Below are 26,861 nucleotides of genomic sequence, written 5' to 3'. Positions count from 1 at the left end.
ATAACCCAGGTATAGCCATATTGATAGACCATAAAATGTAATTGGATAGATAAAAGAATCTACTCATTAAGGAGTAGCAGAAGAACAAACTCACAAAAAGATTTAGCTTACGCAAGGTTTTGGAGCCAGTGTCTTCTCCTTGCAGCAGAAGAGTTGTATGGGAGGGAAGAGGGTTGAAGGAAAAGAATTCGAGAGGTTTAGCAAAAGGGATACAGTGCGGAAAAGTCACCCAGCACCCCAGGTCAGAGGAGACTTACTGGACGGGAACAGAAGGAAAGACTGCTTTAACGTAAATTAAGGCCAGGTGGGTAGCGAGAAACAGTGACATGTTGTAGCTCTAGTTCACACCTGTGGAGTTCTGAGAAACTGGTATCTGTTGGAAGAATCCAGATGGCGTGTACGGTGATGCAGGCACCGAGACCACAACTGCCATGTAGAGCATGCTGTGCAACAGGATATTTTGAGTTGCCAGTATACGCCCTCTGCCTGTGCCCATTCATTCTGACTGATAACTGGTGGTAGCCATGCCGGTATAAAAACGCCAAACAGTATTTTCATAACAGCTGGAATATGTCATGGTCATTTCACAGGTAGCTCTCCCTTTGGTAGTATATGTTTTGCCAGTCACAGGGCTGGTATAGGTAGCGATAGAGAGGTGCATAGGGAAAGCCTTGCAGTGGGGACAATCATGGAGGTAGGAGCCATAGTGTCAGGAGGTGAGTGCAGAAGGAGCATAGGGTCTGTTAAAATGTAACTATGTTGTTTGTTAGTAGGTTTAATGTGGACAGAAGTGTGTAGCTGTTCTTTGGTGACGATGAGATCAGCATCAAGGGAAATGGCATAGGATTCAGAATAGGACCCAGTGAAATTTAATTGGGAGAAGATATTCAGTGATTCCAGGAATTTCAGCAGGTCAGTCTCACCATGAGTCCATGTGGTAAAGACGTCATTAACATATCTAAACCAAACCAATTGCTGAAAGTCGCTCAGTATTGTCACTTACTGTTATCCTGGTCTTGACTGTATTAATCAACTATTTCAATAAGGCCATGACTTCCTAATATCATGTCCTGAAATGAGATTCATTCTGTCTGAGGTTCTGCCCACCGCATCTAGAATCACTTTTCATCACCCTCCCAACCTCCACAGTATCCTTGTCAGACCCTATGCTCCTTCTGCACCCAACTCCCTTCGCTTTGTCTCCTACCCCTGTGCTTGTCCCTGCTGCAAGACTGGCCTGTGCAACCCTCCACCACTGCCCATACCAGCCCTGTAACTGGCAAAACATATACTGTCAAAGGGAGAGCCACCAAATTACACGTCGTATACAAGCTGTTATGTAAACACTGTTCAGCCTTTTTACATCAGCATGACTACCACCCAATTATCAGGCAGAATGAATGGGCACTGGCAGAGGGTGTATGCCAACAATGCACAATATCCTGTTGCATAGCATGCTCTACAACATGACAGTCGTGACCTTGGTGCCTTTTTCACCACATGCACCATCTGGATTCTACCCCCAGACACCAATTTCTCAGAGCTCCACAGGTGCGATCTAACTCTACAACATGTCATTGGTTCTCGCCACGAACTTGGCCTTAAGTTACATTAATCCATTCCGTGTCAGGATTTCTTCACTGTATCTGCTCCTCTCTTCGCTCCATTTTAGTTTTCTACATCTTTCATTTTCTGACATTCCTATTCTTCGCCGTCCTCCTCCCAGCTCTATCACAGACAATGCATTTAGCTTTTCACTCTTATTACTTCATGCACGATGTTTTAGTAGTAATCTTTAAGCTCTCAGATTTTCAAATCTCGTCCAGTGCAGTCCCCAACAATCTGTCTTTTGTTCTCATCTTGTCCGGAAAATCTCCTCTGACCCAGGGTTGTGTGTGACTTTTCTGGACCTTACCCCTTTCCCTAAACCTCTTCAATCCTTTTCCTTCAACAATCTTCCTTTCCTTTCCAGTCTTCTGTGGGAATAAGGATCCACTGGCTCCAAAATCTTCCATAAGTTAAACCTGTGTGTGTGTGTGTGTGTGTGTGTGTGTGTGTGTGTGTGTGTGTGTGTGTGTGTGTGTGTGTGTTCCCCTGCTGCTATTTGGTGAGTAGATCTTTTTACCTATCTAGTCGCATTATATTGTCAATAATTGATTATTTTTGTTGTCATATTGATAGACAGTTATGGAAATCACTGTAACAATTACTTTGTTTGCTTGGCTAAATAATTTACCAGTCTGTAAGTGCTGACCCCAATATCACTCTTACAATCACACACACAAGCCTTAGTCTACTTGTACAGCTTTACGAGCAGTGTGCTTGATCGTGCAACAGTCCAAAAGTATAGTGGTGTTATTGAGGGAAGCATGAGTTTGATCGGAACATGGCTTTGTGGCTGCCATACAGAAAATGAGAGCAGGCTCTTGACCATAGGGGGCCCAAGTTGGCCATCTAGCTGGTCTCATATGATCAGTTGGCTGGAGATGGTGTTTTTTCTTGCTGTCAATGCCTTGCCACATGTAGACTTAATGATATTTGTCAGTTGTCTTCCATTGATGTATGCAGTGGGTTTACAAGATCTGTTCACAAGTTGCAGCGCACAGAGCTGAAACTAGGCCAGTGTGGGGAATCGAGGCAAGGTGGCAGTGTGCTGTTGATTGAAAAAGTCCCTGTTGTCAGTTCTGAAGTGATGCTCTAGTCCCCAAGTGATGGCTGTGGAACTGGAGGCTCTAGAGAGCCTATGGGAACTTAGGACACAGGGTGCACCATACTAATAACAGCAGTCCCGGCTGTTCTGAGAGAGGAGCCAGATCAGTGTCATGGGGATCCTCTGTAGTGGGTGGGATAGAAGGACCAGATCTTGTTGTATGGTGTAAGCTGCTGAAGTGCCTGTCGTGGCAGTTTGCACAGGTGCACTGATGTTCTGGACTTTGGAGATGTCTATCCAGGGTGTCACAACTGGACTTTGGAGATGTCTATCTGGGGTGTCACAATCACAGCTGGTTGTGGTGTCTGTGCAGCTTCCCACTTGCAGCCACTACCAGAACCGCTGGCATCCCTGCTGTGTTGCAGTGGGTCTCTATATCCCACCCAAGATCTGCCCAAAAATGTGCACCTGCACCTGGGTGCCCACGTGAAATGTTGTTGCATCGTGGGAAGTGAAGACTTGGCAGTGTCTTGCCTATTCAATAATTCTTGCCTATCAATAATTCTGCCAGGCTACAAAACTGTGTGGACACTGACGTGTAAGAAGATAAATAGGTATTAAGATCTGAGTCTGATGTAGTTGACGTGATGGCATTTGCTATTTGTGTTTTAAAAGTGTAAACAATAGAGACACTGAGAAATGATTAGAAGTTGGATAAAAAGGTGGAGGCCTTAAATGCTTAATGTTGCTTGAGTTCAGAACGTCAGGACTTATGACTGTGAACTGAGATCTGTTGCGTATAACCAAGGTCCAGGGTGCTCCATCGATGGCGAAAATTTGTTGTTCATGGACTTGTGTGTGTGTGTGTGTGTGTGTGTGTGTGTGTAGTGGGAAGGCGTGGTGTCACCACCCGGTAACCATCATCTTCTTGGGCTAGATTTGAAGTTGTTGTTGAACAAACACTGGAGGCCTGGTGGTACTGTGGCCTACAACGCGGTGGGCCATTCCGTGTGGACATGCTAGAGGACTCACTGGAGAAATGAGGCATGCTTGGATGCTGTTGGAACACATATAGAATTGAGTAGAAAGTCTTCCAAGAACTGCTCTATTTGTGTGTCCATCTAGATCGAGACATTTCTGCCTGTCAACGTCTATGTCCCAGCCCATGGGAAGTTGAGACAAGGCGTCCCAGAGGACGCTGGTTGGATGGATCTCAGTGTATTGAATATTGTTACTTTGACCAGTACAATGCCCACTGATGCAAGCAATGGGCCATGAAATCTGGGAACTTAGTTTGGGCCCAATCAGGGTTAATAATGGCTTGTGATGTGTAATTAACTGGAACTTCTGGCCATATAAAAAATTACCATATTTGTCCAATCCAAAAACAACAATTACCACCTCTTTGGAGTAATATTCCTCTTCATGATATCATGTTTTGGACTATAAACATAACATCTTGCATCTTTAATGAGGTCAGTTCTTGGTGAGTACATAAGAGAAAGAAAACAACACTCAAGTTTAAATGTACTATGCTACTAAAACAATTAAAAAATAGTTGTCAATCATTTTCATGATATTCACATGTTGCAGAAGAATTATGGAGTCACGACTTTGCCTCAGATTCTCCTGAATCTGATTCCTCGCTGACTACTGAGTTCCTTTCCATTTTGTCTTTACGTGGACTGTTCAGTATGGATGTTTCATTGGCATCAACAGGATTAGGTCGCGTTCCCACTCCACTCATTGATTTCCAATTATATAGGAAAGGTAGGTTAGTTTTGCAGCTGACGGATGAGTCAGGGGTCAGGTGTCATCTCCCCCCCCCCCCCCACCCCCCTCCTCCTGCCCCTCTGTGGATCAGTCCAAGAATGAAGAGTAGAAATGGTAAAAAGAAAAGGGACAGGATTAATGTGTAGCTAGTTGGAATGAAAGTAAAGGAACATGCTTCTTCTTTCTTTTCATTCTTAGTAATAAAGGCAATCAATGATACACTTAGGTTTAAGTGTAAACATTTACTAATCTTTAATATTGGAAGTATCGTCCCATCCCTTATTTTAATTGCTGAATTATTCTTTCTAGCAATAAAACTTTAAAAAGTACTTTTTTATAGATGCCCGGATTTTGGACATTTAAAACTGCTTTGGGCAAATGCCCAATTAGAAATTTCCTGTCCACAGGGCATTTCTCCGCTCCACATCAATTCTTGCTACACAATGCTTTGATACTGATGCCAAACTGCCTGTAATTAAAATCAGTGGTTGTAATCACAGACGACACCCCACTTCTACTACCTTGGACAACTGCTCTCAATAATGCCACTGCTGCAGTAGTAGAATACGTTTGCCTGTGTTTGTGGTTTTGTGTGTGTGACTTATGTACTTTCTGCTAGAAAAAGATCTAGAGCTCAAAAGTTAGTGAGTACTGTTTTCGGTTGTGTGTGTATGCACCACATATCTGTTATAAGTAATGTTTACCTTATGTTGATAGTGTTCAAAAACTTTCTGTGGGTTTTACATTCATCACAGTTGAACAATATTCAGCTGAAACTATTAATTTCATTCATTAGCACTATTGATAATGCACGTGATGGAAGCAAAAAAAGTATTCCATACCTTGAGAGGCCAAAACAAGACAAATTTTCAGTAAACATGGGCTCTAAATGTATACCTTAAGAGCTATGAGCACTTGATCATCTTCACTACTTTGAAACACATCACTTATTCTGCAAGCCCATTACTATTATGAATGACCTACAGAATACAATAGGATGATAACCTGATAAGACTTCATCAATGAAAATTACCAAAAACCTTGCACTTTCAAAAAGTGCGAAAGAAAAACCTCTTGCTGTCTCACGTGTCTTCCAAGAGGGAGGAAAGAAGAGAATAAATGTTTATAAAGTCACACATTCCTTGGGATACCATATGCCACTAGCTAGTATCATCATCCACAAATCATTATGGCGGTTTGATGATTAGTATATATCATTTTATTTGTGTATAATGCAGAAAGTAATGGTCCTGTAACATATCTCAAGAAAGACCTGTTTTTTAGACTGAATTTCTAAGTTGACATTTTCCTATAACAGTACAGCACATTTCTTTAACAAATTTGTCGGTGGTTCAGCTTGTAGCATAATCAGCATGTAATAGTGAAGTCACTGGTTCAAATCTTGCTTGTGGCAACTTTGTTTGTTAGTTTAACATTTTGTATTTATTAACCAAGGGAATCCTAATTAACAAATATTGAAAAGTTTGTTGTTAATAAAATTAATATTTTTATCAGTTACTGGTTTTTTTGAAAATAAACTAAAATTTGATACAGACATGCAGAATGATTTTTTGTTAAAAAACTATGTGCATTGATAATAGTGTTCAATGTTTGGAAATCAAAAAAGAATTTTCTCTTTGATGTTTGGAATTTTTATACCAAGCTTTTTCTGAATACTTAAATTTTCATATGACCATTAATTGAAAATAAGTGTTATTTTTATTTAAAAAGTATGATTCTGTATTTGTTAATTAACATTTCCATTTGTAAAAAATTATAGCATTTAAAATAATGTGTGCTACTAGCCAGATTCAATCCAGTAACTTAATGATTACAATATGACTACACTGCATGCGGAACTACCGATGAATTTGTTACTAAACAACATATGTTTTGTACTTAACTAATTTGTTTGTGAATTGCATCACACTACTTTAGAACATGATGTATGTGATCTGACCTACTGAAGTTCGGAAGTTAAAAAAAGAAGGGCAGGTCTTTCAGTCCCCTGAATCAGTTGAACTCACCTGTTGTCCAAACTTGTCCTCACAACAGGTGAGTCCCTCTCATCCTGGAATCTGAACCACTTTCTTTTTATCCTTCCCCAATCTATCGCACTCTCCTCACCAGGGAAGGAACTAGTGCTTCTGAAAGCTAGGATAGTGATGTGTATTTTTATAAGTGTCTATTAGCAATAATAGTACAGATTGCCATCAAAGGTAATTACCGGCCATCCATTGTGTCTCACAATTGAATAGTTTCCTTTTATTTATATATTTAGTCTGCAGTGAGCTAAAATGTTTAATGTGTCTTTGGGGAGACCTGTCATTCTGTTACCGGTATCACAAATGTTTAACTTACTTTCAAGCTTTTATTATTTATGTAATTAATTTGTTAGATGTAAATGAGAAATCAGCATGCTTCTCATCAACATAAATGCATTAAGCTATATAGAAGTCAATCAGTATTGTACTCATCAAAATAAATGCATTAAGTTACATACACGTCAACCATTGTGGCAGAAAAGAGGTAGTTAATCCTATATAAATTTTTCTGCAGCCTTGGTAAGTCACATTATTTTAGCAGTCAGTAACAGCTTCTCTATTCAGAATAAAGATACATTACATGAAAACTAGATAACAGTTACTGCAGAAGGTGTTTTTGCAATTAAATTTTTGCATTATTTATTTTTACGTTTTTGGTTCATAGTGAGTGTTAATTACTTCCAGTGCATGTTAGAATTATTGCTGATCACACAGTGTAGTTGATACTATGATTAACTTCGAAAGATGTAAGTCAGGTGTAGGCTCTGTTAATAGGCAAATGTTCAGGTCAAACTATATTAGAAATTGTAGTATCCAGAAGGAAACGTTTACTAATTGACATTCCAAGAACACATTAAGATTGAATGTGTATTGCACCATGTAGCAAATGATGTAATGTTGCTTATTTTTACTAAATACCAGTTTTAATTTATAATTGTTTCAAAATATATCTGAAAAATGAATACCATTTTGTGTTTTTGGCTGAAGAACCCTGTTTGATTCGTTACTTTCAGGGTCTCTTTTTATCAGCACCTGCTCTAGGGATACTGTAGAAAGTAGGCTCCTTATTTTGAAATAATTTAAAGTTGTTGAAACTGTCTGTGCTATGTATCAGATTAGTCCTATTAATATATTGTACAACTGTAATTTGTAAAGCTATCAGTGATGAAAAAGCAGTCAAAATAAATAATTATGATTTGATGCGACGAATAAGAAAGATTTATTTTTCCTACAGGTACAGAAAGTTATACCAGAATGTGGACATGAAGTTGTTGTACCTTGTTGTAAGCAACCCACACGCAACATGTGTAGAAGGACTTGTGAAAGACTTCTTCCTTGTGGACATCGTTGTAAGAGCATGTGCTGCAATCCATGCACGTCACAGTGTGAGGAACTCGTACCAAGTCGTATTAGACCAGCATGTGGACATGCTGTAGAAATTCCATGTTATCTGAGAAGCAAAGGTATGATAAATATTTCAGTAGTGTGTAAATTTGTCAGTACCATTAACAACAACACTTAACACAGTAAAAAAAAGTGTAGTAATTTATGGATAATCATAAGAACATCATCTTAGAAACACTTCCTAATTTTACTAAATATTAATTTAATATTGTGAAAGAAGAAGAAAGCATTTAGTCAGTGGACAAAAGTCTATGGGATGAAGTGGAATGTATTGTCTTTTTATCCTTTTCAGGACTGCTGTGTGCCTCTATTTACCAGTCTGACCCTTTTTTTTTTTTTTTTTTTTTTTGTTAAGATGAGAAACAGACTCCCCATCTACACTTACACTCTGCAAACCATTATAAAGTGCATGGCAAAGGGTATTTTCCGTAGCACCATATGTTAAGGTTTCTTCATGTTCCACTTTTGTATGAGGTACAGAATGAATTACTGCCTAAATAATCCCTCTGGGCAAGGTTTAATTACTTCAGTTTTACCATTGTGATCCCTGCTGTGTGGGAGTGCTGCTCCCAGATACTTCACTTAATACTGTTTCTTGAAACTGTGTATGTAGGCATCTAAAAGTTCTGGTCTTGTGTTTTACCAGTAAGTGGATCAGATCAGTCTATACAGAGGAGGATCATGCTATAATACCCCCTTCGAATCATTACAGGTGCAGAGATATGTTAGATATCAAGATAAGTGATCAAGGTATACCGATGCCTCTTTTTAGTCTTTTTCTTCTTCTTATTTATCCCAGCTTCTTGAGATCTCATGTGAAGAGACACGATACATCAAGTTCCGTAGTGATATAGGACAGTCAGTGAAGTACACAACAGTTAATTATCTAGCTTTTGAAACTGCCAGTTTCTTGGCATTTATGGAAAGAAAAACAATCCCGTGCTCTCATACAGTCAGCCAACTTCGTGTAACATTTTGTGTGTGTGTAATGGGCCTCACTACGTCACAAATCATTCTAATGAGTTAATTAAGCTGCTTTACAGTGTTGCTAGGTAGTGTACTCAACAAGGTGATGTTGTTCTTGTTGTGGTCTTCAGTCCAGAGACTGGTTTGATGCAGCTCTCCATACTATTCTATCCTGTGCAAGCTTCTTCATTTCCGAGTAACTACTGCAACCTACATCCTTCTGAATCTGCTTAGTGTATTCATCTCTTGGTCTCCCTCTACAATTTTTACCCTCCACACTTCCCTCCATCACTAAATTGGTGATCCCTTGATGCTGCAGAACGTGTCCTACTAACCGATTCCTTCTTCTAGTCAAGTTGTGCCACAAATTCCTCTTCTCCCTGATTCTATTCAGTACTTCCTCATTAGTTCGTGATCTACCCATCTAATCTTCAGCATTCTTCTGTAGCACCACATTTCGAAAGCTTCTATGCTCTTCTTGTCCAAACTATTTATCGTCCACGTTTCACTTCAATACATGGCTACACTCCATACAAATACTTTCAGAAACGACTTCCTGACACTTAAATCTATACTTGATGTTAACAAATTTCTCTTCTTCAGAAACACTTTCCTTGCATTGCCCGTCTACATTTTATATCCTCTCTACTTCGACCATCATCAGTTATTTTGCTCCCCAAATAGCAGAACTCATCTACTACTTTAAGTGTCTCATTTCCTAATCTGATTCCCTTAGCATCACCTGGTTTAATTAAACTACATCCCATGTTCCTCGTTTTGCTTTTGTTGATGTTCATCTTACATACGCCTTTCAAGACACTGTCCATTCTGTTCAACTGCTCTTTCACGTCCTTCGCTGTTCTGACAGAATTACAGTCATCGGCAAACCTCAAAGTTTTTATTTCTTCTCCATGGATTTTAATTCCTACTCCAAATTTTTCTTTTGTTTCCTTTTCTGCTTGTTCAATATACATATTGAATAACATTGGGGATAGGCTACAGCCCTGTCTCACTCCCTTCTCAATCACTGCTTCCCTTTTGTGCCCCTCAACTTTTATAACTCAACTTTAAAACCACCATCTGGTTTCTGTACAAATTGTAAATAGCCTTTCACCCCCTGTATTTGACCCCTGCCACCCTCAGAATTTGAAAGAGAGTATTCCAGTCAACCTTGTCAAAAGCTTTCTCTAAGTCTACAAATGCTAGAAACATAGATTTGCCTTTCCTTAACCTATCTTCTAAGGTTAGTCGTTGGGTCAGTATTTCCTCACATGTTGCAACATTTCTACAGAATCCGAACTGATCTTCCCCAAGGTCGGCTTCTACCAGTTTTTCCATTCCTGTGTGAAGAATTTGCGTTAGTATTTTGCAGCCATGACTTATTAACCTAATAGTTTGGTAATTTTCACACCTGTCATCACCTGCTTTCTTTGGGATTGGAATTATTATATTCTTCTTGAAGTCTGAGGGTAAAGTCTGAGGGTATTTCGTCTGTCTCATACATCTTGCTCACCAGATGGTAGAGTTTTGTCATAGCTGGCTCTCCCAAGGCTATCTGTAGTTCTAATAGAATGTTGTCAACTTCCGGGGCCTTGTTTCGACTTAGGTCTTCAAGTGCTCTGTCAAATTCTTCACGCAGTATCACATCTCCCATTTCCTCATCACATACATCCTCTTCCATTTCCGTAACATTGCCCTCAAGTACATCACCCTTGTATAGACCCTCTATATACTCCTTCCACCTTTCTGTTTTCCCTTCTTTGCTTAGAACTCGTTTTCCATCTGAGCTCTTGATATTCACACAAGTGGTTCTCTATTCTCCAAAGGTCTCTAATTTTCCTGTAGGCAGTATCTATCTTACCCCTAGTGATATTTGCCTCTACATCCTTACATTTGTCCACTAGCCATCCCTACTTAGCCATTTTGCACTCCCTGTTAATCTCATTTTTGAGACGTTTGTATAACTGGATTTACTCTCCGTTTGGGTGAAGATCACAAAATAAAATTCACCATATAGGTCAGTGAACTGTACACGTGCACTTTTTGCACTCTACTGAAAACTCATCTCAGAGTAAAAGCCGCACATAAATTCACACTTTTTTTAATGCATACAAAATTCAAAACACCTTTATACTAAACAAATAAATTATGGCACGTGATTACTAATTAAAGATTTCAGATTCTGAGTAAACTTCAAGAACTTGTATTTCATAATCGATAAAATTTTATTGCCTGAGAGAAATTATTGGTTTGCTAAAACGGATTCAATTACAGTGAACTCATGTCTGGACGATGAGGTCACGAATTGTCACTTGCTTGGAATTACCGAAATACCTGTACTGAAAAATTCTGTCTGTCGAGCAACTGTAATAGATGGTACCAATAAGATTATATGTGGAAGAGCAGGGATGGCTAGAGGACAAATGTAAGGATGTAGAGGTAATATATCACTAGGGGTAAGATAGATACTGCCTACAGGAAAATTTGAGAGACCTTTGGAGAAAAGAGAACCACTTGTGTGAATATCAAGAGCTCAGATAGAGTTCTAAGCAAAGAAGGGATAACAGAAAGGTGGAAGGAGTATATAGAGGGTCTATATAAGGGTGATGTACTTTTTTATACTCTAACAATAGTTTATCATACATTGCTACAAGAGTGAAGCATTCCAAGTGGAATGGAATGGGAAAGTGTGCAAGTCATTCCTGTTTTCAAGAAGGCCCTTCAAAAAGAGGTATGCAAGTATAGACCTATATCAATGATGTCAATCTGTTGTGTTTTGGAACACGTTTTACACTCGCGTATTATGAGCTTTCTGTAGACCGAAAATATCCTCTGTATGAATCAATGTGGATTCTGCAAACAATGATTGTGTGAAACCTAGTTTGTTCTGTTCAGCTACAAAACCCAGAAGGCAGGAGATACTGCTGCCCAGGTTGGTGTTGTGCTCCTCAACTTGTAGAAGATGTACATTGCATGTGTGCACTATCACCTGATGAACAGGATACAAGTGTACGGAATATCAGACTGCCTTTGAATTTAAGAGATACTTACAAATAAAATAGAGGATGTCATTTTTAACAGAGGCAAACCTTAAGATGTAATGCAGTGCAGAAAGATCTGCAGATGCTCAACACTTGCTGTAGAGATTGGCAGTTGAGACAAAAACGGATGAGTTATTTTGCACATATATAAGTGAACTGTTCTACTTGTTCTTATACTTATTCTCACATTAGTATTATTTTTTTCGTTGTTTGCTCTCATTTTTTAAATAGTACTTTTCTCAAAATATCCAGTTTTTTATTTAATCAGGGATTCTCAAGACACTATTATTCACTTTGTAGATTCTCAATTCATTATGATATTTTTATAGTTAGTGCACATGGAAAAAATGTTTTTCTAAAGAAATGTTCATAATTTACTGTATGCATAAATTAAGTGAATGTAAAATTTTCACTTAGCAAATAGTTGTTCATTTTTTAAATTGGTATAACTCATTTGAAAGTCCTCATTCCCTTGTTTTCACAAAATGTTTTTCCAAATACTTCATATCTCAAAAGTTATTTGTATTTAAAATTTCCTTTTTCCAGAATGTATGAATCTTAAAATGTACTTCTTTTCAAAATTCATTACCATAGTTTCATAGTCATGTTTTTTTCAGTGTCCAAAAATACAAATTTTCACTCAAATAACTTGTTAGTTTCCTTGTGGTGCTGTATAGAAAAAATCACTTTTTCTGAACTTTTTGCTGCGGTTTGGAAATCCCTGTGCATTGTAATGTCATCCTTATAAAGTAGGATGTATTATTTTTTCAGTTTTTGAGTCACACCGATCTTAGCCAAAAACGCTCAGGTCACTGCCCGTTGTCTCTCTTACTTTTCATTTTCCTGATTTTTGTATTATTAACTGACATGTAAAAAGCTTCTATTTTACCAGATTGTAATTTTCCATTTTACACGTGTCAGTAAATTGTCATGGCATACAAAGTCTCAATCAGTCTATATCTACATCCACATCCAACTCTGCAAACCACCATGAGGTGGATGGCAGACGGTACGTCCCATTGTACCAGTTCTTAGGATTTCTTCCTGTTCCATTCACATATGGAGTGTGGAAAGAATGAGTGTTTGAATGCCTCTGTGCGTGCAGTAATTATTCTAATCTTATCCTCACAATGCCTGTGTCAGCCATATGTAGGGGTAGGTAGTGTATGCCTAGAGTAATCATTCAAAACTGGTTCTTGAAACTTTGCTAACAGACTCTCTCAGGATTGTTTACGTCTGTCTTTGAGTGTGATTTCAGTTCCCTCATTATCTCTGTGTCACTTTCCCATGGATCAAACAAACCTGTGACCATTCATACTGCTCTTCTCTGTATCTGTTCAATATCCCCTGCTAGTCTTATCTGGCATGAGTTCCACACACTTGACCAATATTCTAGGATGGGTCATGTGAGTGATTTGTAAGCAATCTCTTGTGTAGACTGATTGCACCTTCCCAATATTCTACCAACAAACTGAAGTCCACAACGTGCTTTACCCACAACTGACCCTACGTGATCATTCCATTTCATATCCCTACAAAGTATTACACCAGGTGTTTGTATGAGTTGGCTGATTCCAACAGTGACTCATGATATTACAGTCACAGGATACTTATTTCTGAACATTCAGAGCAAGTTGCCAATCTCTGCACCATGTTGAAATCTTATCAAGATCTAACTGAACATTTATACAGCTTCTCTCAGTATTTCATTATAGATAACTACATCATCTGCAGAAAGCCTCATTTTACTGTTAATATTGTCTGCAAGGTCATTAATATACTACATGAACAGCAATGGTCCCAACACACTTCCCCACTGAGTGAGGTGACACAGTGGTCAGCACACTGGACTTGCAATCCTGAGAATAACAGTTCAAACCCGCATTCAGCCATCCTGATTAGGTTTCCGTGATTTCTCTAAATCGCTTCAGGCCAATGCCAGGATGCTTCCTTTGAAAGGGAATGGCCAGTTTCCTTTCTCATCCTTTCATAGTCCAAGCTTCTGCTCCATCCCTAATGACCTCATTGTCAATGGGACATTAAACGCTAATCTCCTCCTCCTCCTCCTCCTCCTCCTCCTGGGGCACATATGAAGTTACTTCTACATCTGATGATGATTCCCCATCCGAGGTAACATTCTGTGTTCTCCCTACCAAAAAGTCCTCAATGCAGTCACAAATTTCACTTGACACACCATATGATTGACAATAAGCATAGGTGCAGTACTGAGTGAAACGCTTTTCGGGAATGAAGAAACACTGCATCTTCCTGGTTGCCTTGATGCAAAGCTTTCAGTATAAAAATTAAACTCTGCCCGAACAGGCCATGCAGGTCCAAAGGTACTGACCGGCCACCATGTCATCCTCAGCCCAAAGGCACCACTGTATGCGAATATGGAGGGGCATGTGGTCAGCACACCACTCTCCCGGCCGTATGTCAGTTTACGAGACCGGAGCCGCTACTTCTCAGTCAAGTAGCTCCTCAGTTTGCTTCACATAGGCTGAGTGCACCGCGCTCACCAACTGCGCTCAGCAGACTGGAGGGTCACCCATTCAAGTGCTAGCCCAGCCCGACAGCGGTGATCTGACGGGAACCGTGTTACCAATGCAGCAAGGCCGTTGGCAAAGCTTGCAGTATGTCATGTGATAAAAGTACTAGTTGGGTTTCACATGATCGATGTTTTCGAAAACTGTACTGGTTGGCATTGAGGAGGCCATTCAGTTCAAGATACTTATTATGTTCGAGCTCAGATTATGTCCTGAGATTCTGCAACAATCAATGTCAAGGATGTTGGATGGTAATATTGTGGATCACTTCTGTAATCCTTCTTGTAGATGGGTGTGATCTGTGTCTTTTCCAAGAACAGGGCACGGTTTTTTGTTCTAATGAGGAGGTATTGAATAGGATTGGGGAGAAGAGAAGTTTGTGGCACAACTTGACTAGAAGAAGGGATCGGTTGGTTGGACATGTTTTGAGGCATCAAGGGATCACAAATTTAGCATTGGAGGGCAGCGTGGAGGGTAAAAATCGTAGAGGGAGACCAAGAGATCAATACACTAAGCAGATTCAGAAGGATGTAGGTTGCAGTAGGTACTGGGAGATGAAGAAGCTTGCACAGGATAGAGTAGCATGGAGAGCTGCATCAAACCAGTCTCAGGACTGAAGACCACAACAACAACAACATTAGATTATAGTGAGAAGAGGGGCTAACTCGGCCACAAATTCAGTATAGAATATGAAGGGGATTGCATGGGGGCCTGGGGCTTTGTTCAGTTTTAATGATTTCAGCTGTTTCTCAACACCACTGACACAGCGTGTGCCAAGCTATCTTAATGTACTGTTATTAAGTCAGCCCCAGTAGTGAAATTGCAAACGACCAATGTGTCATTAACATTACACTTCACATTATGTAATCCGGATCTAGCAGTGAAGTTGTAAACCTAAAGTAGTTTTAAGTTGGTTAGCATCAAACTGTTACAGGGCAGTATAGTTTACAGTGTTGTGTAAATTAATATGGTATTCTGCCAGCAATGAACTTAGTGAATGGTTATCACCTGACGTAGCTTACTGGTCTGTTTAGAATATTGAGGCTCTTACATGTTTCAAAGTTGATCATCAACAATTGGACATTATCTATTAATAAATATGAAGAGATCGAAAATCAGTTGCTGCAGTGTTGTGTCTTTCCTTTAACAAGTTGGATATCAAGCCCATTACCGTATTTACTCAAATCTAAGCCGCACCTGAAAAATGAGACTCGAAATCAAGGAAAAAACATTTTCCCGAATCTAAGCCACACCTGAAATTTGAGACTCGAAATTCAAGGGGAGAGAAAAGTTTTAGGCCGCATCTCCAAATTGAAACAAAGTGGGTTCATTGTAATATGAGGCACAATTTAGGTCGAATGAATGACGATACAACCATAGTACTTTGGTTCGAGTCGTAAGCTTAGCAGTTAAGCTTTACCAGGTAGCCAATGCTATGCGTCGGGTGCTCCATCTGTATTTATACGGGTACCCTGCCTTTTTCACGTGCTTCGTCTGGTTTGAATTGATTGCTTATTTTCCTTTGATCTGATAAGTGCCGTTCTCTTTGTTATAGGGGTTTACGTCATTCTATGCTGAAAAAGAGAGAGAGGAATCGTCTCATTAGTGAAACAGTGGCAAGAGACTGCTATTTGTTGTTACTTACACTTCTGCTTTCTTTGATAATGATCAACAAGAACCAAATAATAGACTGCATATGATAGAAGGTGTTCTGAACGAGAGGTTAGCGAAAAATTTTCTCCGTTTGAAAATCTTTGCAGACACCTCTTTAGTACATTACATTCTGCACGGAAATTAGTCGTCTTAGATTTAAAAATCTAGTCAATTGCCGTGCTTCATTTCTGACTGTATCACTATTAGGCATAAGAATAATAGGAATATAAACATGACACGATATGTATATTCTTCCGCTTTTGCTGTTGTCTCACTCTAGTTTCGTAGTTTATTAGACAGACAGGATTTAAATGAGATAGCAGCAAACACGAAAGAATACATGGCAAAATGTTTATATTCGTATTATTCTTATGGTGAAGAGAATAATGCATGTGATTCACAATTCATAAAAGTTGAAATTCTGCTACATTCGAAGATGAACAATACAGAATTTGTATATACTTTGTTGGACAATGTATGAAAATGCAGTGGTCGAAACTCAGGGCGGAGAAAAAAGCTCGTCTTCCACCTTTTTTTCTTTAAATTTATTTACTGATGCAGAGGTTTTGGCACCTTCGTGCCTGCATACCATGCCTGTGTAGCGCTACATATATTCGACGGCAGAAGTTAATTGTGGTGGCACCTACCAACATTTTTCAGAACTTCCGCTTACTTTGCACTCGATTCTAAGCTGCAGGTGGTCTTTTGGATTACAAAAACTGGAAAAAAAGTGCGGCTTAGATTCGAGTAAATACGGTAATAGCAGAACATCCCAGAGGACAGGCTATGAGATTGCAGAGGATATGTTCCAAGTCGGTAAGCTTGCAGATTCAGTTAATGTTTGGTTATACAACTGCTGAATAATTCCTATAAACAGTAACCTCCATTAAATATCTGGGAGCAGGTGCAGACTGATTTAAGGCAGGTGCCAGGCTGAGGTTCATACAAGAATCCTCAGGAAATGTTGTCCATCAGGGCCATTCCTTGTGACTGGGACATTTACATAACATTGTAAAACGTTTCACATTTCAAAATGAAATTGCTATTGAAACAAGAGCTCTTTTTATGTGGCCTTGAAGTGGTATAGGCCTAAATATAATTTATTAAATGAAATTCTAGAAATGTTATTTTAGAATTTTGTAAACTAGTTAAAATACATGTGATGGATCCGAAATTCGTTGTGGTAACATAGTATAAAAATTGTGTGAAATAACATCCAACTGGTTTCTGAAGTTTTTTGTGCTTGGTTAGTAAGATACAATAGTCTAATCTCCATTAATACTTGTTTGTTCTCATCTGCTGTTTTAACATTCAGATTATTTCTTCAAGTGATAAATTGGACACTCATTGTGACAGAATGGAACTACCACAGAAAAATTTAATTTTATGCTGTTTATTTTGAAAATATTGGTATCCACCATGAATGTTATACAAATTTTACATTTTAATGAAATCACACCAATATAATTTTCAGAATTTGGTGTACCACAACTCATAAATATTTGAAGAACGTCATTATTTGTGCTAGAAAATTTTTTTCTTGAACAATCAATTTCAGTCCACAAACAATTACCAAATGAAAGACTGTAAAAGAAAACAATACAAGACTGTCACAATCCTGTTAACTGATGTTCCTGTTAACGTAAAACCACATATAACAACATGTCACATACTGAAATAAAATCATTTACAACATCATACTTGGCAATATAAAATCAGTGGTATCAGACAGTGAAATCAACGAATTTGCTGCCGTAAGGAAAAGTATGACACATGCAAAAATGTAAACAACTATGAACAAAGTATAAAATAAAAAAAAAAACATAGATACATTTATACAGAGTTACCTGTTGTCACATAGTGATATAAATTACATTGTCAATCATAAAATGTGCCAGGCAGTGCAGTCCTTTATGCTGTATCAGCAGTTGGCATGAACACTAAGAAGAGATGCACTCTACATACTATCAACTGCACAGCTGATCACTGTTTACCATTGAAGCAAAGCTGATTTAGGAGTATGTGTACATTGGTAGTTCCAGTACAATTCTAGTGTCTAGTGTATTAGGATTATGTATGTTGTGTGTCCAAGACGACAATGACATGTGGAAGACTATATCATTAGGAGGTGACAGAACATCACACTTCCTACACCCACAGCCTTTTCCTTGCAGTCTCCCCTTCTTCTGTTCTATCACCTGCTACCAATCCACTTCTTCCACGTCATCATACACTGCACAAACCTGTCAAGTGTAGGTGCATGTGTCACCTCCTTATCCCAAGAATCTGCTTCCTCCCTCCCAGATGTCAGCCACTCCTCTTCAGCCCTACCTTCTGCTCTCCATCTCCTTTCTCCCCCGTTCACTTGACTTGACACAATCCCTCACTCCAGTAAAGTTTCAGAACTGCATTCTCAGCACAGTGTATTCTGCTGCACCACGTGTGTGTGCATATGAGCACATGCTCAAAATGTTGTTGGTGGCAGTGCAGTTAATCACAAATGCTGGTTCTCTAAGCTTTCCCAGTAATGTTTCGTGAATAGGATGCCTTCCATTCAGGGAGCAGTTCTGTAATACTTCCTTGCTGATCAAGTCTACAAATAGAAATATAGAACAATGCACCTGATTTGCTTTGATATCTTCCTTGAATCCAACCTTAGTGGGGCCCCCAGTGAATCAAGCAATACTAAAGAAAAGGGCAGCTCAAGAGTTCTATACATAGTCTCCTTTGTAAATAAGCTGCACTTTCCAGAAATTTTCCCAATAAACCAAAGTTGACATTTTGCTTCCCTAACAGTTGACCTTATATGGTTGTTCCATCTCACATTGCTTTGCAATGTTACACCTGACATGCTGACATGCAGCCCACAAATACTCTGTTTCCCAAGTACTAGCTTCCTTTTTATAGCACGCACATTACCTACTAAGAGAAATCTTAGAACACTCCACCTCATAATGCAGGTCCAGAAATCTGCAGTGAAGACTGTTGCAGAAAACTGGTGGAACATCCAGTTGAGACTCTTCTTGGCCCCAAAGCAAAGGATCTTAATCAATTGTGGGTATGATACTGCAAAATGTAAGGTCTGCTTGCACTGTACAAGTAAGGCCTGCATGTCTTCATGAGTTGCACTAGCAGGCTGTATGAACTAAGGATGACCTCAGAATCCAAGTGACAGATGTTACTGGTGCTGATATTAGTCACAATTTGCAGATGGCTGCACTCTCTACCCTCTTTAGCTGCAGGAAGGACGTCCTCCACATCTTCATGTATGTGTACCATCTTTCAAAAGGATTTTTCCAAAAGCTATCAAATTTTTCAATCTTATTAATGTGCATCTTGATGACACAACACACTACTATTCAGTGAGTCATTTGTTATCTTTAGTCTGAAAAATTTCGTACATTCTACCAACATTTACTATTACGGGATTTATTTTCCCGTTGACAAATCCTTTGCTCAATCCAAGAAAAGCAGCACTATTGAATACCTTGCAACAGCCTGATTTAAATGTTCCTTCTACAGAAATGTTGACTCACCTTGCAATGTCTCTGCCACAGCCCAGTCCACACGTCTGGCCTGTTATAAAATGGGTAACGTTTTTCAATTAGAGAAAACTGTAGAAAAAATTAACTGCACTATGCATCTCTACAAGCTGCATCGAATGTTAACTTGGTATCAGATTAACTGAGCAATTAATTGAAAGGTAGTCTGTGAGTTAAAAACTCACTACAAAAACTCACTACAAAAACACTACCAGGCTATGCTAATCTTTTAAGTTATAGTGTCAACAGTCACACGCAATCACTGTCACTTGTAATAAGTAGCACATGGTATTTAACTAACCCTGTTACCAGAAGGATAACAAAATGGACTGTCTGTGACAGAATGCTAACTCAAATACCCCACAACTGATACCTTTGAACATCCAGCTCTTGGTCCTGACTTGCACAGTATGCTATATGGCATGATTTTCAGCCAGTGAATCACGCATCTGATGATACGCTGTCAGGACATATTGAAGTATTTTGTTAGAGAAATGATTCAAATATATAACTGACGAAACAAATCAGTTTTATTTATTCACCAAGGAGAATACTCCAGAATCAGTGATTTCTCAAATATCAAAGTGGAAAAATACTAGATATGAAGAAATGTATTGCTTCATAGCTGTTTGTCTTGTGATGCCTCTTGAGGAAAAAAAAAGAATGAAAATTAGCGAGTACTGGACCAGAGATGTTCTTCGAAATACTCCAGTTTTTAATGAACTTCTGTCAAGAGACCACTTTTTGTTACTTATGAGAATGTTATATTTCAGTGACAACTCTACCAGTACTGGAGGAGGCAGAGTATTCAAAATTAAGAATGTCGTCGATAAAGTTCATACAGCTTTCTGTATTTAATCCACATCAGAAACTCTGCATTTATGAAAGTTAGTTATTATATAAAGGACGCTTATCTTTCAGACAATTCAGTCCATAAACAGAGTAGATTCGTAATAAAAACATTTGTTTTTGTGATTGTAAGACCGGCTGTCTCTTAGATTTCACTGTTTATACAGGGATATCAACAGAAACTGAGTTCCACAGTTTTAGGAAAAGTGGTGATGTAGTGGCTGCACTTATAAGGCCCTGTTTAGAATGTGGACATACCCCTACCTCGATACTTGATACTCAAGTCTCAGTTTTGGGAAAAGTGGTGATGTAGTGGCTACACTTATAAGGCCCTGTTTAGAATGTGGACATACCCCTACCTCGATACTTGATACTCAAGTCCAGACTTATTTTCCTGGCCTCGCAGTCATGGGACAAACTCATGTGGTATGTCTGTAAGAACAGACGCAACATGCTGAAACTTCAGAAGAAACTGAAAGGAGGAGACATTCAGTTTGTGTGTACTAGTATAATGCTTGTTATAAACTGGTGTGACAAAAGGGAAGTGTGGATGTTGACCACATGTAACACCACAGAATGGTTAACACAGGAAAGACTGACAGGAATAGTGGAGAGAAAATTAAGAAACCACAAAGTATTGTAGATTATAACTTGGAATATGGGAGCAGTTGACTGTTCTGATATACTGCTTAGCTCTGTCGGAAGTATACAGGAAACAGTGAAGTGGTATAAGAAGTTCCTTTTTCATGTTGTCGATATGTGTGTTTTAAATGCTCATGTCCTACATGGATCACCAACGTGTCATAAAATGTCAATAGCAGAGTTTTGTTTGTTACTGGTAATGGAACGTACGGGAACGTATGCAGCAGAGCGCAGAAAAGCTGGAAAGGGAAGGTGTTCTGATGATTATCCTCTAAGGGTTGTGGGAAGGCATTTTTCAAACATTAAAACAAATGAGCATTTCAAGAAAAGCATGCTTGTAGATGCATTGTTTGCTGGAAACAGAAAGTGGGTCGAGAAAGCAGGCATGAAAGTAAAATTTGCAAGGAACCATGTTTTGAAAATGACTACACAAAAACGAATTACTAACTACAGCACAGAACGAATCAACAAAGCAATCAGAAAAAAATTATAAAAAAGTAAAAAAATAAAACAAAAATATATTTTTAACTTCACAGTGCCGGTCCAAAACTCAAAAAGGAGGACAGAAAATATATTCACTAAGTGTAAAAGGAACTTCTAAATTTACAGTTCATGACTTTTAATCTTCTCTGTAAGTGAATTTAATGTGTTAACAAAAAGACAGACTTCACAGCTTCCAAATGTTGGAAAATCTGTTGAGTTTCATATGTGCAACAATTAAAAGTACCACAAGGAAAAAGATCAGTGGCAGGCAATCAATCATTTCCAGCTATTCCAAATTATGACAGCAGTGATTACCGTCTGCAAAAGACGGCAGCATCTGCACCTGGATGTAAAACTTTACACAGTGTACCTACTACAGTCAAAGAATCTGACAGCAGATGACTCAGTTTGTTGTATGCTCAGAAACAAGTTGTAAACCTTTTGAAATTTCCAAACATGTCACAAAGTGAAGTTAACAAAGTGAAGGAAAATTATTCTTACCATTGCTCACAGTAAACTCCGATGTTGTGTGATATGGAACATGATCTGGATGCCGCTTTCTCCTATAAACGACATAATATAATGTTTTGAACAACAAAAACAATGTATAGTAATCTGTAATCTATGGCTTTTTTAACTCGTTAGTACAGTGAGGAACCCATAGAGAAATGTGGATGTTATAAACAGATATGCAAGAAAGAACAGTAAACTATTGAGGTAAATCTAACGAATTTCTCACATTCATCTTTCTCATTAATTTGTGTTCACTTTGCAGTACTCCACAGTCCAGTGTAATTCATAATTCCAAAAAGTTTTACATCTACTCAGAGCTCCTTACATGATGATGGCTGAGCTTTGAACTGTTCCTAGCCCCCAAAATACATGCGAATGTATTGTACTCTGATTGGCTCATATGCAGTACATCATAGCCAATTTGATATCATTATTAAACCACACAATCCTCCCATCAACCCTGTTACCAAAAGGATTACAAATCGGATTGTCTGCAACAAAATGCTTGCGCAAATACTGGACATCTTGATCCCTTTGAACATTCAGTTCTTGGTCCAGATTTGCACAATATGCCACACAGATACTTTACATGTATAAAATGGAATTTCACACATTCATCTTTCTCATTCATTTGCGTTCACTTTGCAGCTCTGCACAGTCTAGTTTAATTCATAATTCCACAAAATTAATACATCTACTCAGAGTTCCTTACATGATGTTGACTGAACTTTGAACTGTCTCTAGATGTCATACTGCAGTTACTTAGCTTCCAAAATATGTGCAAACATACTGTCCTCTGATTGGCTGATGTATATTATAACTAATCCAATGTCGTTATTAAACCACACAATATTGTGTGTTTTACATTTTAACAATCACAACCTAATAGCTTGTGTGAGAAATTTAGCAAATGAAAATTTTCTTAAATCCACAAATAACAAAATACCTCCCCCCTTAAATAACTGAATTATCATAAAATGTTTCTTGTTTTCCCAGTACCATAAACTGACTAGTTTCATTTTACAAATTTCCTCTTATAGTATGGTTCACTATCTGTATAGACACAGTTCTCCAGCTAACATGTACTCTGGTAACGGACAAAACTATACTCATTTATTATATTACTTTCTGTACGTGCCATCATTGACACTAATAATGAAACTTATTAAATCAACAATAATTAATAGAGGATATATTATTCACAGAAGATACAGTTTTGTTTCCGAAGTACACTGGTTTAACAATGTATGATTTATGTCTGTAAGTTGGTGACACCTTTTGGCCACAACCATAACAATTTCTAACTACTGCTGGATCAGAGTGCATATCTGTCGTGTTAGAACCATGAGTCATTGTCTGTATCTATCTGCTTGCTACCACCTGACTTACTTAGGCACACTACAGGGCACTACACTTTGCAGCTCTATTATTAAAAAAAAAAATTGCAAACAAACTTTTAGTAATTGTACTACATCACAACTATTTTGAAATTTTAATCAATTCCCAAAAGCAAGCTTAATTAATTAAATTCATAATTCTTACTTTTGACTTGCAGTTCTAAAACTGACCCAGCCTGTTGTTTTACAAAATCTTATTTTTTCTTTCAAACTCTGTACCAAATCATGTTTTATACAAATTCTTGTTCAAAACAATAAATTTTATGTTTTAGAACAATTCAGATTCTTTGTAGCAGTTTAGTTAAACACTAAATTTAAGTTTTGTTTAAATTTTAATCACTCTAATTTATTTATATGCCTTGTGGTCTGTCTTGTCTACACTTTGAATCACTTAATTCTTTTCCTACACTTTTCACTTTCCTACACTTTTCACTTTATAATTCACCCATGTGTATGATGGAAAATATATTACTTCTGTATAATTGGCACTTCACTATTGCCCTCCTTCCTTAAAAATCATTTTTCTTGCTTTGCCATGACATCTTATTTGTGGGGAATCTGTAACACTACCTTCACTTAGAATACAATCCATGCTGCAGTCAAATGCTGATCTTCCTGCAAATACAGTTACTTTAGCAGAATAGTTTGTCAGTGAAAGTATTGTCTAGATTTACTTAACTAATTCAGCCTATTTACTTTATACTCCTTTTTCAAATTTTTTTCAACAAATCTTAAATCTAGTTCAAATTATTTTTTTACAAAGTTTACAACAGAAAAAACTTATCATTGTTTTACCAGTTTCATCTTCTGAATTTATATACAGTTGCATATACTATATGTAGGCCACATTGCCTCCCACACAGTTGTCACAATAAAATATTTGACCTAGTACAGAAAGAGATTACATTCAAAATCATGAAATTATTAACAAAATTCTGCCTGTCACTTCCTTTCATTCTTGCTCTCACACACTAGGGTTTAGCCACATTAGAGTATCTATTCCACGTTACCACAACACTTTTTAAGTCGCCATACTATTCAGTTTACTTCAAAAGTTACAGTTGGTAATTTTGCATGAAATTATGTCACGTTCCATTATACATTTTTCATCACAACATTGCATCTTTCTCCAGTTTGTTATCTGTTTCCTTGTTATTTTCCAAACATTAACTAGTTCATTTCTCTAGTCATATCTGGTAAGTTTTATGTTGCTCTTTCAAAACCTATTAATCAGTTTTCTTCACAACAACATGCCTTTCTACTACTAATCACCTTCTTCCATTAATAATTTCCACATTCTAGTTATTTTACCAATTAGTCATTTCAGGAAATCTTTACTTTGTTGCTGCACAACCTTCTGTGTATTTTCTAGCACAATAACACCCATATGTACTACAAGTCACATCATTCCACCACTAATATTCTTGTGCTGATCATTTCATATACGTGTCACCTCCTATAATCTTTACCTCAGTCCTTCAATATCTATAGATATGTTCTCTTTTCTTTAAATACGTATTACATTTTCACTAGCTAACTAATCCCCCTATTTTACTCCAGACAGTGAAGAAGATAAAAGATGATAGAAATAGTTCAGAATGACAGAAGAGGCAGCTTGACAATATGAAAGAAAATGAAATAATGTTGCCAATAACATTAGTACCTGGTGATTGTCAGTCACCTGACATTGCAAAGAGAGCAGTGTCATCTGAGCCCTTTACCCTCTGCTCCTATCTAATACAAGCAAGTACTCCACTTTGCCTATGATTTACTATTGACTGTTCGTAATACCTCTCTATCCACCCCCACATTTTCATATTATTCATAATACTCATCCAATTTCCTACAATACGTTGTGAGAATATTGTCCTTCTCCTGAGTTGTCAATTTCATTTTCTTAAAATGGCACTAACTTTTTCCCCACTTACTTCTAAAATCACTAAATCATCATTAAAATACAACTTCCCGTTGTATTTATTAAAAATGAATGCCTTAATCAAAATTTACTGTACAAACTGGAAATTATCAGAAAGCTGTGTTACAACTGGATACCACTTATGTTAATAGGTAACATTACTTCATATTTAACAAGCTTCTTCACTTTTATAGTGGCTACAATTATTTGGGTACCTGTGACAGACATTATTACTAGTTCCTCCTTATTAGGTAAAGCATCTTACTGTCCTCTGTTAGCCACACTACACATCTTCATCCTGAATCAATAAACTAATTACTGGCTGTCCTGTCTTTTCCCTACTAGTAGTGACTCCATCTTCCTCCAGTATATTGTGTACAGTTTCCCTTCTACCACAGTTTACACAAATTTGTAGGATTGCACTCAATATTTGCCCTTTCAGCATTTGGCAGTTTGTCCACCAGTGACAGATCAAACCACTACTCCAAATCTATCTCCTCTTGTTTCACAGTAATTAATTTTTCAAGTAATTCTTCATATTCTCTGTCCTCTTCATCTTCCTTCAAACTCTCACTAATTGACTCGGCCCCCTTGCGGTCATCACCTGATGCACATAAATCTTCATTAATTGCCTTCAATATTTGATCCATCCTTTTCTCGTCTAGTTCCCGCAGTTTATCATCAGTTTCACTGTACACACTTCCCTGTGTGCCATGTTCCATCGCTTTTCTTTAAACTATCTTCTCTGTACTGCAGTGTTTACTTCATTTTCTCCTGTTAAGAATCTCTTCCAAGCCCGTGTTAAACATGCATGTTCTAACTTCATTGATCTCATCTGTCTCAGTTGCATCACTCCTGCCATTACTTTGATCTTCCAGTACCTTATTGTTGTAAACAAAAGACATGGCTAGCGGATTCCAATAACTGTTACTCGTTCTACTAATGATAGCCACTTCACAGACGAGATCAAGTGTCCTATACTCAGCGATTTTGGTTCATTTCCTACTCTTACTCCTGTTCTCTGTTTTGCAAATCATCATCATAATGAATTGGATAATGCTACCTATACACAGATACTTGCTCTCTGGTAATTGGTCTATTTGCCATGGTGTGGCACCAACTACCAGCTTCTCATCTATTGTCATTATGGAACTTGACCATTCTGGTGGCTATCGACTTTAATTTGGGGCGAAATGTTCCAACTAGCTTGCTCCTCCTCCTGCAACAATTTTTCCACACTTTCTAAATAACTAATAAGTTTGTTAAAATTTAACAATGGGAAAAATAATATTAATAACATTGTTAACGTCATATCTAGGTGCAGCAATGCTTTTATTATGCCAATTCATAGGCAGCTTCCCATCTAAACTCATTATGATTTGTGCAGCTCTAATTTATTCATCAAATATAACAAATTAGTGACCTACCTCAAAGCAAATCTT

General features: G+C 37.9%; 1 protein-coding gene across 2 annotated transcripts in view; it reads left to right on the top strand.

Annotated features, from left to right (window-relative positions):
• Positions 1-26,861, top strand: part of LOC126237203 (NFX1-type zinc finger-containing protein 1-like) — a 291,063-nt gene that overhangs the window by 202,605 nt on the left and 61,597 nt on the right. For both annotated transcript variants that reach the window (XM_049947084.1, XM_049947083.1), the window contains one exon: positions 7,703-7,931. In XM_049947084.1, the coding sequence (XP_049803041.1) occupies positions 7,703-7,931 (229 nt within the window). The remainder of the gene's footprint in view (positions 1-7,702; positions 7,932-26,861) is intronic.

Source organism: Schistocerca nitens, chromosome 2 (assembly GCF_023898315.1).
Source record: "Schistocerca nitens isolate TAMUIC-IGC-003100 chromosome 2, iqSchNite1.1, whole genome shotgun sequence".
Classification (NCBI taxonomy): Eukaryota; Metazoa; Arthropoda; class Insecta; order Orthoptera; family Acrididae; genus Schistocerca; species Schistocerca nitens.
This window is presented reverse-complemented; position numbering and strand designations above follow the sequence as displayed.